The sequence below is a fragment of the Enhydra lutris genome, unplaced genomic scaffold (genome assembly GCF_002288905.1).
Source record: "Enhydra lutris kenyoni isolate GAN:26980312 unplaced genomic scaffold, ASM228890v2 scaffoldscaffold1, whole genome shotgun sequence".
Classification (NCBI taxonomy): Eukaryota; Metazoa; Chordata; class Mammalia; order Carnivora; family Mustelidae; genus Enhydra; species Enhydra lutris.
Genome location: NW_019154085.1, coordinates 28,757,997 through 28,772,406, shown reverse-complemented (window position 1 = coordinate 28,772,406; position 14,410 = coordinate 28,757,997). Strand labels below are relative to the sequence as shown.

The following is a 14,410-nucleotide window of genomic DNA, read 5'->3' as shown; positions in this document are numbered from 1 at the left end:
GATTTTATAATTGATAAAGAGACAAAAGACTTTAATAAGATGACTGTTAAATGCCTTAGAACCATAAAGGTCACAAAACAGGATTATTGAACAGGATTTCCCTTTTCTTATCAGATGTAGCATGCCAACTGGCATGCCAATTCTGATCTGTTACCAGATTACCTAGGATCCTGTGTTAAGAAAGATTATGAAGCCAAACTAGGTTCAATGGGAAAAAAATATTGGGGTCAAATATTTACTGAACTGGTAGTAAATGCCATGCACTGTGCCTTACATAGGGATGCCTACCACGGATTCAGGAGGAAGAAATATCTACATGCCTGATCTTTCTTGAGATGTGAACATCACTCTTACTTTAATTTTTTTAATAATAAACTCTACCCCCAATGTGGGGCTTGAACTCATGACCCTGAGATCAAGAATCACACGCTCTACTGACTGAGTTGGCCACAGACCCCGTGAACACTCCTTAATAGTTCATTGCTATAAATGGATGGGTAAAAAGTAAATGAGACAATGGATTATTATTCAGCCTTAGCAAGGAAGGAAATTCCGACATCTGCTACAATATGGATGTTACACTAAATGAGATAAGCCAAGCACAAAAAGACAAATACTGAACGATTCCATTTAACTAAGGTAGTAGAGTAGTCAAAATCAAAGAGACACAAAGTAGAATGATAGTTACAGGGGGTATGGTAATGGGCAATTACGGTTTAATGGGTACCGTTTTAGTTTTACACTATGAAAAGAGTTAAGGAGATGTATGGTGGGGATAGTTGCCTATTATAAATATATTTAATACTACTGAACTCTATGCTTAAAGATGGCTGAAATGGTAAGTTTATGTCATATATATTTTACCATAATAAAAAAAACTTAGAACTAATAAACAATACTATACTGGTACTACATGAAAACTTGGTGAATTAGAGAAGAGAAATTCTTCAGGGGAAAAAAAATCAGACAAGAATCCTCAAGATCCACATCTACGCACGTGCTTCCTACTCCTATTGCATGTCCTTCCGCTCATCAATCAGAAAAAGACCATATTTGATACAAACCTCCATTGCCAGACTCATCCAAGCACTCACCTGGTTTCTGGGTGTGATGCCACACATTGTAGTAATGCCAGAGCATTGCAAACTCTATTAGACTGGTGTGCTGTCAAAGTGGGTGGGTTGATAGATGGATAAATATTTACAATTTCCTAAAAAATGGAAACCAGCACCAGATGAATAAAGAATAACTATTTCACAATTAATTTTGATGGTATTAAAGCAAAACCCTACAAACCCCAACCCTTAATTCCATATATCCTGTAGCTGAATCATCAAAGTCCAAGCAAAAATAAGTAATGCTCCTATCTTTTCATCACAAATACACCTGAGACTATGTGACATTTCTACATAGGTCTCTAGAAGATTCCTCTGGAGGAAACTGTGGTCACCTATATTTCCTCTTACATCCAGCATCTGTGGAGGCCTTTGCTTGAGGGGCTGTGGCTGTTATAATCCCTTCTTTTTGTTAACACCCTATTTTAAGTTACCATGAGTAGATAATTGGTCAGATAATAAGTGTCAGTAAATCAGCCACAGTACTTAGAAAGCAGTCTGAGTTTGGTCAGGTAGCAACTACAAAAAGGGAGAGATAAGAATAGGAATATATGCAGTGAATATGTATAATCTCTATCCAAAGGGGATGATTTGCTGTATACAATTCCTTTTATTTTAACTGTAAAACTGTTATTGAAAATGTTCCTATAAAAAAGATTAGTTTTGGGGATTAAGAATATACCTATTGTGATAAGCAGTGAGTACAGAATTGTTCAACTGTTGAATCATTATGTTGAACACCTGAAACTAATAGAACATCGTATGCTAACTATACTTAGTTAAAAAAGAGGTTAGTTTCAGGCACCTGGGTGGCTTAGCTGGGTTAAGTGACTGCCTTCAGCTCAGGTCATGATCCCAGAGTCCTGGTATTGAGTCCTACATTGGGCTCCCTGCTCAGCGGGGAGTCTGTTCTCCCTCTCACCCTCTGCCCTCTCATGTTCTCTCACTCTCTGTCTCTCAAATAAATAAATAAAATCTTTAAAAAATAAAAATAAAAAATAAATTTTAAAAAGATTAGTTTCTTGGCTACATGAAGTAGGAACTGAATGCAAATTTACATAACAGATTTGAAAAATTATTGGGAATTTTAGACAATACTTTAAAGGATGATTATGCCATTATCTTGGTATTTTAGGATTATACTGTATCAACTTATTCCTCACCAATGACCGTTACAGTCAGAACCACATTTCAGGGATTTATTCTTTAATGTACAAGCATACCTACTTCTAATCCTATAGCTGTTATATCTTAACATTTCTGTTCACCAGAATATACTCTGCAGTTCTTATACTCTGCCTTCCACCTTTTCTCCTATGACACCTAGAAATGTCTTGTAGTAGTCCTAAAGCTGTGTTTCTCAAAGTGTGGTTCTCAGACTGCCTGCATCAGAATGACTTAAGAATGGGGCAGCTGCTTGTTAAAAACACAGATTTTTAATCTCAGATTAAATAAATCTTTTGGGTGAGATCTATTAACCTGCATTGCAACAAGCACCTTACACTTTTCTAAAACAGATTCTTAAAATGCTAACATTTAAAGAATCATTCTACTCAAGACTTCAAAATCATTTGAGCCAAGGCAGAGAGACAGTGTGGTGAATAGGACTGACCTGCAACTCCCAGATATATACCCACCTGTAAAAGTGCTGCAATAGTACCAAAAGAATGCCACAGCATGGGTGCAAGATCAGGAACAGATTCTCGCTTCTTACTCAGCTCCAGCAAAGCGTTTTCCCTCGTCTCAGGACTGGACAGCTCATTGATCCACTGATAGATTTTTTCTCTATCTACCTGAGCCAGTGCAGTAGGCACAGGCTTTAAGTGAAAACAAGAAAGTAAACATGTGAATTTCATTAGAATCAAACCAAGTCTTACTCCGCTTTAGAAGGAATATATTTTTTTCTAAATACCAGGAGAGCTTTTCTAAATATATACACTTAAGCCAATCGATCAAAATCTAAAATGCAGGGTGCCTGTGGCTCAGTTGGTTAAGCAACTGCCTTTGGCTCAGGTCATGACCCTGGGGTTCTGGGATCGAGTCCTACATCGGGCTCCCTTTGCTCTGCGGGGAGCCTGCTTCTCCCTCTCCTGCTGCCTACCACTCACCCTGCTTGTGCTCTTGCTCTCTCTGTCAAATAAATAAATAAAATCTTTAAAAAATAAAATCTAAAATGCATACATCCTTTAGTAATTCCATGTTTAGGAATTTATCCAAGTATACTTGGGCTGTACTGAAGATACACCAGGATGTTTACTATTGCATTGTTTTGTTTTGAAGATTTTACTTATTTATTTCTCAGAGAAAAAGAGAGAGACCGAGCACAAGCAGGCAGAGTCAGAGAGAGAAGCAGGCTCCCTGCTGAGCAAGGAGCCCGATGTGGGACTCTGATCCTAGGACCCTGGGATCATGACCTGAGCCGAAGGCAGCGGCTTAACCGACTGAGCCACCCAGGTGTCCCAGCTGCATTGTTTTAAAAGCAAAATCTTGAAACAGTAAATTTCTATCAAAGGAAATTTTAAATATGTATGGGTACATCTATATTTGTAATACTATGTAGGCCTTTTTAAAAAATAGCTCTATATGTGCTGATACAAAATAAAAAAAACACAAAAAGTACAGAACCTTATATATAATCCATTAATATACACAACTGTATTCTTATATATTCATATACAATGTTTCTAGAATGACACATAACAGTAACTACAACAAAAAACTGTAATTACTGCTGAGAGATTTATATATGAGATTTACTTTTTTTTTAAAAAGATTTATTTATTTGAGAGCGAGAGCACACAAGAGAGCATGTGAGCACATGGGGTGGGGGGTGGAGGGAACAGAGGGGGAGGGAGAGGGGAAGAATCCAAGCTGACTCTGGAGGAAGACCCTAATGCAGAGCTTAATCTCAAGACCCAATCTCAAGACACTGAGGTCATGACCTGAGCCAAAACCAAGAGTTGGAAGCTCAACCAACTGAGCCACCCAGGTGCCCTAATTTACTTTTTGTTGTATACAATAAAATCTACTGCATAGCTTAAACTTTTTTAAAGCATATACCTATAATAGTTCCTGAAAGAAAACAATTTATACCCTCTCCACCCATTGCTGGTCCTTCTGCAGTAATTCCAGCATCCTCCTCCATGGAGCAGAAAACCTATGTAATTTGGAAATGCTCCCCTTCTAATGATTCTTATACATACTCTAACTCAGTCCCTTTGAGAATCACTCATTACTTACTCATGTAGGGGCCACAGAGAGAACATTCTTTCATTATTGTACTAAAGCATCACACCATTCCAAAAAAACCCGAGCATTTCTTTAATTCTCCATACTTGTCAAACAGCCTTGTGACCTTGGTTAAGTTCCTTAATTACTCTTCTGGAAAATAAGATAATAGACTAGAAAAATGATTACCATTGCTATTTCTAGTTCTAATGTCCTAACAAACTCATGATTTCTAGCTCTATGCCCAATATTTTCTCACTTAATTCCCCCAACCAAGGAGAATAGATAGGTAGACAGGGTGAATTGGTAGAAAAAAGGCAACTACACTTGTAGATGAGAGAGCTAACACTCAGAGGAATTAACCTGCTCAATTCACCAAGTATGCAGTTGCATATTCCAGTGCCTTCTTGAACTGCCATGGGAACTACAGCTTCCCATGGCATTTACACATTCCCACCACACTTTAGTGTGACAGAATGACAACCTTACCATCGTCCATACGGAAAGATGAGGAACTGAGAGGACAACTGTCTTTGTTGAAGAACAAAAGTTAAGACAGACTATGAGGTGTACTCACAATCATTCTACCCAAGCTGAACAGCAGCCTTCTCTAAATGGAAGCTTGATGATAAGCTTTTAGCTTAATGTTTATCATTTCACTTGCTTGAAAGAATGAACCACAAGGCGTTTTGCTAAATGGACTGAAATACCATGCAGCTCAAGTCTTCCTTAGTGCCTTAGAGTAATCTGTCAGAAGGTGCTTTGTAGCTTCCTCCAGTGATGCTCCTCAAGGAAACACAGGCTCCCACAGCAACAATAGGAACAGGGCAGTCCTTCCCATCCCCTAACAGCAAAAGCAGGACTGACCCACCACGTGCACTTTCCAGGCTGCTCCACATAGGGCCTCAACTTAAAATTATTTTTGGAAATGTAATTCCCACCAGAAGACAGGGTATGTTTATTTCGAGTATTACATCACCTTAAAAGCTCAGTGGAAACAAGGGCTAAAATTTTAGCTTTGGGTTTCCTGCCCAGTCCCTTGGACGACCCACAATCCAGTAACTAAAGGGGCTTCAGACACTCCCCCAGCAATACAGCATCTGTCTTGATTAGTCACACTCATGCAACTCTCCCTAAAGTCCTGTTGCCCGGACACCACCAGCAGTAAGCTCTATTGCCCCCACTAGAGCCAGCCTGCGACTCGTATCTGGAATTCCTATCCTCATGCTGCCCTGGGGAGCCCCAGGTGAATAGCAGGATGGACCGGTAGCCCCCACTCCAGCATATCATCGCTACTGGACACCAGGCCCCGCCCCTACACACTCCATTCCCAAAGCCCGCCTGACTCCAGCAAAGGGATGGTGCCCCTGGAGTGATGTGAACACCCTAAAGGGCCAATGCCTGGTGACAATTTGGGTACCTAAGGTCATGGCCACCTGCTGCCAGCAACACTCCAACTTTTTTTTTTTTTTTTTTTTTTAAATACTCAAACTTTTGAGGCTACTTACAGGAACTGCAGCTTCCATGGGGCTTTGGTTCCAAGAGAGCTAGGGGCTCTGTAGCCATTCTAGCAATGGGAAGGCAGTGAGGGCAGTCTGATGCCAGGAAATACTTGGGATAAGAACCCTCCTTTACATTATCCCTGGTGAATTTTGCTCCCAACTTAATAGCAGGACTTAGTTTAAACCCACCGAATACCAATTTGTTATGGAATAAATACAATTTTTTCTGAAAATAAAAATGGGAGCTAACATGTAGTGTTTACTCTGTCATGCACCGTCCCAAATAAATACTTGTCACCACCCTCACTTTTTGAGGAACAGAGAACTTATTTAACACTTAAGTGCCAAAGTCAAAATTTGAACCCAGGCAGCCTGGCAACAGAGTCTGTTCTCTTAACTGCTTTGCTAAGGTTGCTTCTCACCTGCCTGAAAGATTAGGTCTGATCTAAAGATGACTTTCAAAAAACAAACAAACAAACAAACAAACATTTCCTGTGACCTAGACAAGAGACAGGGAATATGTAAACATCTCAGACAAAAATTGAAATGTCACTGCTATGAGTTCAGCAGAATCTGAAAAACAATCAGCACCATGAATGATACCATTGAGGTGAAGAGAAATTCTCAACTTAATTGAGATTACAAGATAGCTGATCATCATTTTAATAAGAAAGTCAGTGAGACCATTTGACATAATTCCCTATGTCAAATCATGGTTCACATGGGAATAATCCAGCTAGTGATAGCCACTAACGCACACTAACACACGCACACCTCCCCCACATATATCAACAGGTAATTTTATAATACATGCAGAAGTTTAGTTATTTTGGAAAATTAAAAAAAGGAAAATATATTTACATTTTCAGTTACATATTGATAAGTACAGATGACTCTTGAACATGGGTTTGAACTGCACATGTCCACTCATATGCAGATTTCTTCGATACAGTACAGTACTCTAAGTATATTTTCTCTTCCTTACAATTTGCCTTAACATTTTCTTCTACTTTAATAAGAATAGGGTATGCAATATTTATAACCTACAAAATAGGTGTTAATTAACTGTTATCAATAAAGTTAGTAGTCACTAGTAGGCGATTAGGAGGTAAGTTTTGGGGCAGTCAAAAGTTGCATGTTCAGGGTGCCTGGGTGGCTCAGTGGGTTGAGCCGCTGCCTTCGGCTCGGGTCATGATCTCGGGGTCCTGGGATCAAGTCCCGCATCGGGCTCTCTGCTCAGCGGGGAGCCTGCTTCCCCCCCTCTCTCTGACTGCCTCTCTGCCTACTTGTGATCTCTGTCAAATAAATAAATAAAATCTTAAAAAAAAAAAAAAAGTTGCATGTTCAGATTTTTGACTGTGTGCAGGGATTGGGGTCAGCACTCCTAACACCCACCTTGTTCAAGGGTCACCTGTACTAATATTAACAACTGATGAAATACTTTGGACATTATCCTTAAATAAAATTCCAAAGCATAACTCCAGCATCTCACTAGATCTTCATGGTAATAAAACCCCCAAATGTATCCTACTCTCCTTCGAAATCCCAAGGATCATTAGGCACACCTTTCACAAAAATATGAGAATGTAGAAATCGAGGTGTTCCTAAAAGGGTGTGAGAAGTGAAAGAGGGAGTGGGGTGAATGAGAGACGAAACAGAACTATACTGTACACTTTATTTACACAGGTATGTATTTTTGAGAGAGAGAGAAAGAGAAAGCATGTGTACGCGAGCAGGGCAGAGGGAGATGTGTTTATTTTTAAAGATTTATTTATTTATTTGAGAGAGAGAGAGAGCGCGAGCATGAGCAGGGGGGAGAGGGAGAAGCAGGCTCCCTGATGAGCCAGGAGCCCCACAAAGGGCTCGATCCCAGGACCCTGGGATCACGACCTGAGCCAAAGACATATGCTTAACTGACTGAGCCACCCAGGCACCCTAAGGGTGACAATTCACATACCCAATGTGGAGCCCAATGCAGGGCTTGATCTCACAACCCTATCATGACCTGAGCCAAAACCAAGAGTCAGACACTTAACTGACTGAGCCACCCAGGCATCCAGGTACACTTTTAAAAACATGGTTTCATCTAATGGTCAGAATAACATGGTTGTTATCCTCATTTTATAACTGATGAAACTATGAGTAAACCATGGCAGGTTTCCTCCTCCTCCCATTCTCTATTTAAAGATCACCTCTAAAGATTCCTAAGCCAATTGCTAAAATTCTTTTAACTTATGATTTACTAATACTTTCTGAGACTGTGGCTGATATGGAACTCCACAACTAGTAGCACAAACTGCTCAGTGGCTGATAAGCAATTCATCTATGAATTCTCTATTGGAGACTATTTAACTTAAACATATTAAAAATAACAGGATAATACCACAAGAACAGAGGTTAACACTTCTTGAATCAGACAAGCGCAAATGGTTTTGTTTTTTTTTTTTTTAAAGATTTTATTGATTTATTTATTTGGCAGAGATCACAAGTAGGCACAGACAGAGAGCTCAATGTGGGGCTCGATCCTAGGACCCTGGGATCATGACCTGAGTGGAAGGCAGAGGCTTAAATTAACCCACTGAGCCACCAGGTGCCCCAGCGTAAATGGTTTTGCACATAATTTCTTTTCCACAAAATTTACACATAATTTCAAAGAATTCATAGACCCTATGAAACCTATACACGATCCAGAATTAAAAACCTGTTTACTAAGTTAAAGAACAGAAAAGACCTGGTTTACATGTAACTACACAAATACAGTAAGTGGAACACACCCTGGACTGGAGCCAGAAATGGTTTCAAAACACATTTTGCCATTTCTATAACTGTATGACCTAGGATAAGTCATTTACTAACCCAAGCCTCAATTTTATCATTGGTAAAATAAGGGAACTATGATTATTAAAGTCCCAGCAGCTTTAAAATCTTGGAAATTATTTTATTTAGCTCTTAGTTGTGACTGAGAGACTAATCTAAGAGATCTTTTTAAAAAGTTAATTTTAGGGGCGCCTGGGTGGCTCAGTTGGTTAAGCATCTGTCTTTGGCTCAGATTGTGATCCCAGAGTCCTGGGACTGAGTCCCACAGTGGGCTCCCTGCTCAGTGGGGAGTCTACTTCTTCCTCTCCCTCTGCCCCTTTCTCCGCCTCTCAAATAAATAAATAAAATCTTTTTTAAAAAGTTAATTTTATCAAGGTTAATTTGCATAAAGTTTTAAGCATACCCATTTTATGTGTATATTTCGATTTTGAGAAATCTACACACTTGACTAGCCACCACCACAACCAAGAGATAGACCTCTTCCACCGTTCTTAAAAGTTCTCTAGCACTTCTTTCAGTAAACCCCACACCCAGTCCTAGGCAACCACGGATAAGCATTCTGCCACTATAGATTGACTGTCTTTTCTAGAAATTATTTATAGGTGGTGACATGTATTAAACAAATCCTTGCTTGTGTCAATGTACCAATCACTGTGGATTATTACCTCCCCTTATTCTCAAAATTGCAAGAGCAAACAGATTCAGGGAGGTTTAGCAGACTCAAATTCACACCGTGAGTATATGGCAGAATTAGATTCGAACTGTTGTCTACCTCTTTCTACAATCAGTGAGCCCTACATGGTCTACAGGACTGCAATCACAATGATCCAAGTTGAAAAAATTATTTTTTAAGAACTTAATACAGAACTCTAAGTTTAATATTCTAATACAGCTCATTAACGGTTGGACTTGGATAAACAGTGGGTTCAATAACACACGCAGAGGGGCGCCTGGGTGGCTCAGTGGGTTAAAGCCTCTGCCTTCAGCTCAGGTCATGATCCCAGGGTCCTGGGATCGAGCCCCGCATCGGGCTCTCTACTCTGCGGGGAGCCTGCTTCCCCCTCTCTCTCTGCCTGCCTCTCTGCCTGCTTTTGATCTCTGTCAAATAAATAAAATCTTTAAAAAAAAAAAAACACGCAGAAACCAGAAAATCATTTATGAGAAGTATGATTTGTACTATTAGTTATCATCCTCAATGCTTATTTCCAAGATTAGAAGTCATACATAACTATATATTTTTAGATATACCCTCCTTAAAGTTAGTGGTCCTTTTCCTTGTAACAGACATGTTTTAAAAATGTTTACATTATCAAAATTTAGGAGGGACTCACTCTCCTCTTTTCTGTTTAATGGTTTGGATCTGAAAAATGTATTTCAAGTAACTTTTTTGTTTCAACAAAGCTTAACACAGGCAAGACATTTGCCAAAGTCAGTCATTAATGGTTGACTCTAAGTGTCACAAACATAGGGTACTGACAGTTGGTCTTCTATCTCTGAAAGATCTGGACTCTAAATGAAAAGAAGCAAGATATTCAGAACTTTAAAAAAAAGACCCACATTATCCATAAATGGGAACAAAATATGACATACCCCCCATCAAGTAAATTTAAAAAATGATATTGATTTTTAAAACAGAAAATAACCAAATCTCTCAATATAACTTTATATTCAAGGGCCAAAATACCTGTTGGTTTTCCTACCAATAAATATGTGACAGCAAATAAAGAAGGAATGGCAGGGGCGCCTGGGTGGCTCAGTGGGTTGAGGCCTCTGCCTTCAGCTCAGGTCATGATCTCGGGGTCCTGGGATCGAGCCCTGCATCGGGCTCTCTGCTCAGCAGGGAGCCTGCTTCCTCCCCTCTCTCTCTGCCTGCCTCTCTGCCTACTTGTGATCTCTGTCAAATAAATAAATAAAATCTTTAAAAAAAAAAAAAAAAGGAAGGAATGGCATAAGACTGAATGAGAAATTATTTTCCTAAGTCTGGAAATGACTCAACATGTAGCTTTGGTGTCTACATAATGATGATAATCCAAGAAAACACACTTTCTAAATAATGCCAAAGGGAAATATTACATTAGCTTCATTATCCTCATATTTTTGTAAGGGCCAGAATATTCTTCAAAATATCTTTTTAAAAATGGAAATGCTGGGGGGCGCCTGGGTGGCTCAGTGGGTTAAAGCCTCTGCCTTCGGCTCAGGTCATGATCTCAGGGTCTTGGGATTGAGCCCCGCATCGGGCTCTCTGCTCAGTGGGGAGCCTGCTTTCTCCTCTCTCTCTCTCTCTGCCTGCCTCTCTGCCTACTTGTGGTCTCTGTCTGTCAAATAAATAAATAAAATCTTTGAAAAAAAAAAAAATGGAAATGTTGGGGTGCCTGGGTGGCTCAGTTGGTCAAGCAACTTCGACTCAGGTCATGATCCTGAAGTCCCGGGATCAAGTCCCACATCAGGCTCCCCGCTCAGGAGGAAGTCTGCTTCTCCCACTGACTTCTCTCCTCTCATGCTCTCTCTCATTCTCTCTCAAATAAGTAAATTAAAAAAAATTTACAGAAATGGAAATGAACAACCAAAAAGGTTAGGCAATTTGCTTGAAGCTTCAACGGAAGACACGGGAGGAGACAGTGTTTAAATCAGATCCCTCACGGGGCACCTGGGTGGCTCAGTTGGTTCAGTGTCTGCCTTCAGTTCAGGTCATGGTCTTGGGGTCCTGGGATTGAGCCCCACGTCGGGTCCCCTGCTCGGTGGGGAGTCTGCTTCTCCCCCCGCTCCCCTTCTGCACCTTGCCCTGCTTGTTTTCTCTCACATAAATAAATCTTTTTTTAAAAAAATGAATCAGATCCCTCGGAGTGCACAATGTTCTTTTTACTTGCCGAAGAGGAGAGCATCTGGGAGTCTGGCAGAGCTCCCACAAAAAGATGTACTGATGATGCTACTGGTTCGGTGGAAAATGAGGGGAAAACACGTATATAAGGATGTTAAAACTGCCAGTGCAAATTAGCGGGGAAATTATTTGACAGAGAGCGAGTGAGAGTGAGTGCGAGCACACACGAACAAGCAGGAGGAGTGGCAGGAAGAGGGAGAGGAAGAGGCAGGCTCCCCAAGGAGCAGGGAGCCTCACGCGGGACTCGATCCCAGGACACTGGGATCATGACCTGAGCCAAAGGCAGACGCTTAACCGACTGAGCCACCCAGGGTCTCCTATTGGGAAATTTTTTTAAAAATGCATAGCCAATGAGTCTCTTAAAGGCTTACCTTTGACTATTTTAGCCACCTAGCATAACATTCATTAAAGACCTACATAGTTTAGGAAGATTTGTAGTTCTACTACTCTGAAACAACCTCCAAGGTCCACAACAAAGTGATTTGTTACTTTGTTGAGGCAAGAATTATAGCCCCAAGGCTCAAGTATGGGAGCAAGTCATATAAACAAGGACTATACCCAGCCAACTACCAAGTACTTTGATATTCTTATTTCATCTTTAGGATAATCTTGCATGGTATTTCTGTCCCTATTTCACCGATGTGAGAAATATTGTGTGGTGGCAATAATGGCAACATTAAAATGTATGCTATAAAGTACGACAAGCACACATTGTGTATTTCTAGCCTAATAAAATACTATTCAAGGGTCAAAATTTAAGATACTTGCCAAATTCTTAGTTCTTCCCTTTAGTGAATAAAATCCTATGTTCACGTGATCACATTCTCCATTGATAGTACTATCTCCCTAGCTGAAGTGATGATTTACCTGTTATTTTATTTTTAAAAATTTATTTATTTTTTTTATTTGTCAGAGAGATTGAGAGAGCAGCAGGTAGAGAGAGAAGCAGGCTCCCCGCTAAGCAGGGAGCCCAGTGTGGGACTTGATCCCAGGATGTTGGGATCATGACCTGAGCCAAAGGCAGACACTTAACCGACTGAGCCACACAGGCATCCCTTACCTGTTATTTTAAAAAAGAAAAATAAAGGTACACACAAGTATAAAACTTGTCATCATTAAACAAAAAAAAATCTTCTCAAGTAACTTAGATTATTGTAGGAACTGTTGCATGTTATCATTAACTCTTCTCAGTTTCCAGTAATATACACCACTACTGTCCTTTATGTAGATCAGAGTAATACAGGCAGTTTAGTCTATAAGAATGCGTGAAGGATTGGGAAAGAGGTGGCTCAACTTTTCTATGCTTCCATTTCCTCAGTGACCAAATAGTCTAGTGAATGAGTGGTACAAAGGAACTTCTAAGAGCTTCTGCGGGAGCCCAATAGCATTAATAGATGAAAATCTATCTAAAAGCTTAAATTTTAAATCAATGTAAAGCACTGTAAATGTAATTGAAGAAACAAGTATTGCATATGTATCACAAGTAATGAACCACAGCTCTAATGGCTATTCAAAAGATGCATTAGGTTGGGGCACCAGCATGGTTTAGACGGTTAAACATCCAACTTCTTGATTTCAGGTCATGATCTCAGGGTTGTGGGACTGAGCCCTGGGTGGAGCGCCACACTCAGCAGGGAGTCTGCTTGAGACTCTCTCTCTCTCTGCCCTGCCCTCCTCTGGCCCCATGCCATTCTTTCAAAATAAATGAATAAATCAAAAAAAAAAAAAAAAAAAGAAAGAAAAAGATGCATTAGGGAACAAGTGAAAAGAAAAGAAAGTGAATAGAAATAGAGTTTACAGAGTCATGGGGAAAAAAGCAGTTTAGTATCAAAGCCTGAGAAGATATAATCAGATGTCCAGGAACTAGACAAGCCAAGATTAGAAGAATCCCTTGTGTAAACTGCCCCTCCCCTACCAGCAGAAACCTCATCTTCCCCCCACCCCCAAAGATTTTTATTTGTCAGAGAGAGTGAGCGCCCACACGCCTGCACAAACAGGAGGAACAGCAGGCAGAGGGAGAAGCGGGCTCCTTGCTGAATAGGGAGCCCGATGCAGCACTGGATTCCAGAACCCTGAGATCACCACCTGAGCCAAAGGCTGAGGCTTAACTGACTGAGCCACCCAGGTGTCCCTCAGCAACCTCATCATCTGACTTGTTTCTTCCCAAATTACATGTATAATTTGGGAGAAGAAACAAAAATGCTGGGGAAGTTGCAATCACCTAACTGAAAGATGGAAAGGTATCCACTCTGAGTACTTACAAATACTTAGAAACATGGCAACAGGGGCAGAGATGCCACTGGCCCTGGAAATGACAATATATTCTATAGTCGGGTCATATTCAGCATACCTTTTCACTTTCTATATTTAAAGTAAAAGCAATTTTCTTGGTCCTCTATTTAATACTTAAGTCATTTGCCTGATAACGCAATGTCAGTACACTACCCCCTTCAGTCACTTCATCTTAGTGTAATTGATAAATGCCACCAGTATTCAGAAGAGTGCACTCCAATCATACGATCTCGTTTTCCCATTATGGGTGTGTGCTCTCAGTAGTCATCTCCCTCATACATACTTTTTCATCCAGCTCTCAGTAGTCATCTCCCTCATACATACTTTTTCATCCAGCAAAGTGTTTGTGCCCTTACTTTGTGCCAGGAACTGTCCTGGCACTTGGGGTAACCATGTAAACAGGACCCCGGGACTTCCTCCTTACCCTTAGGTCAACAAGAAAGTAAATGAATACAAAAATGACAAAATTGAGATCAGCGCTGAGAAAGATATTTTTAACAAGAAAGTTGGGGGTTACAGAACTTCTTTAAATAGAGTGGTCAGGGAAGGTTACTCTAGGAAGATTTAGGAAGAGACCC

At 40.3% G+C, this 14,410-nt stretch overlaps 1 protein-coding gene across 3 annotated transcripts in view; it reads right to left on the bottom strand.

Annotated features, from left to right (window-relative positions):
• The window catches only part of LOC111144409 (CCR4-NOT transcription complex subunit 9), a 31,535-nt gene that overhangs the window by 15,922 nt on the left and 1,203 nt on the right, over window positions 1–14,410 (bottom strand). For 2 of the 3 annotated variants that reach the window (XM_022498688.1, XM_022498704.1), the window contains exons 1-2: window positions 2,753–3,016; window positions 1,095–1,210 (exon numbers count right to left, since the gene is read on the bottom strand). In XM_022498688.1, coding sequence (XP_022354396.1) covers window positions 1,095–1,210; window positions 2,753–2,971 — 335 coding nt within the window. In that variant the 5' untranslated portion in view covers window positions 2,972–3,016. Of the gene's footprint in view, window positions 1–1,094; window positions 1,211–2,752; window positions 3,017–14,410 lie in introns of those variants that run through there. The other variant, XM_022498696.1, reaches the window with a different exon arrangement.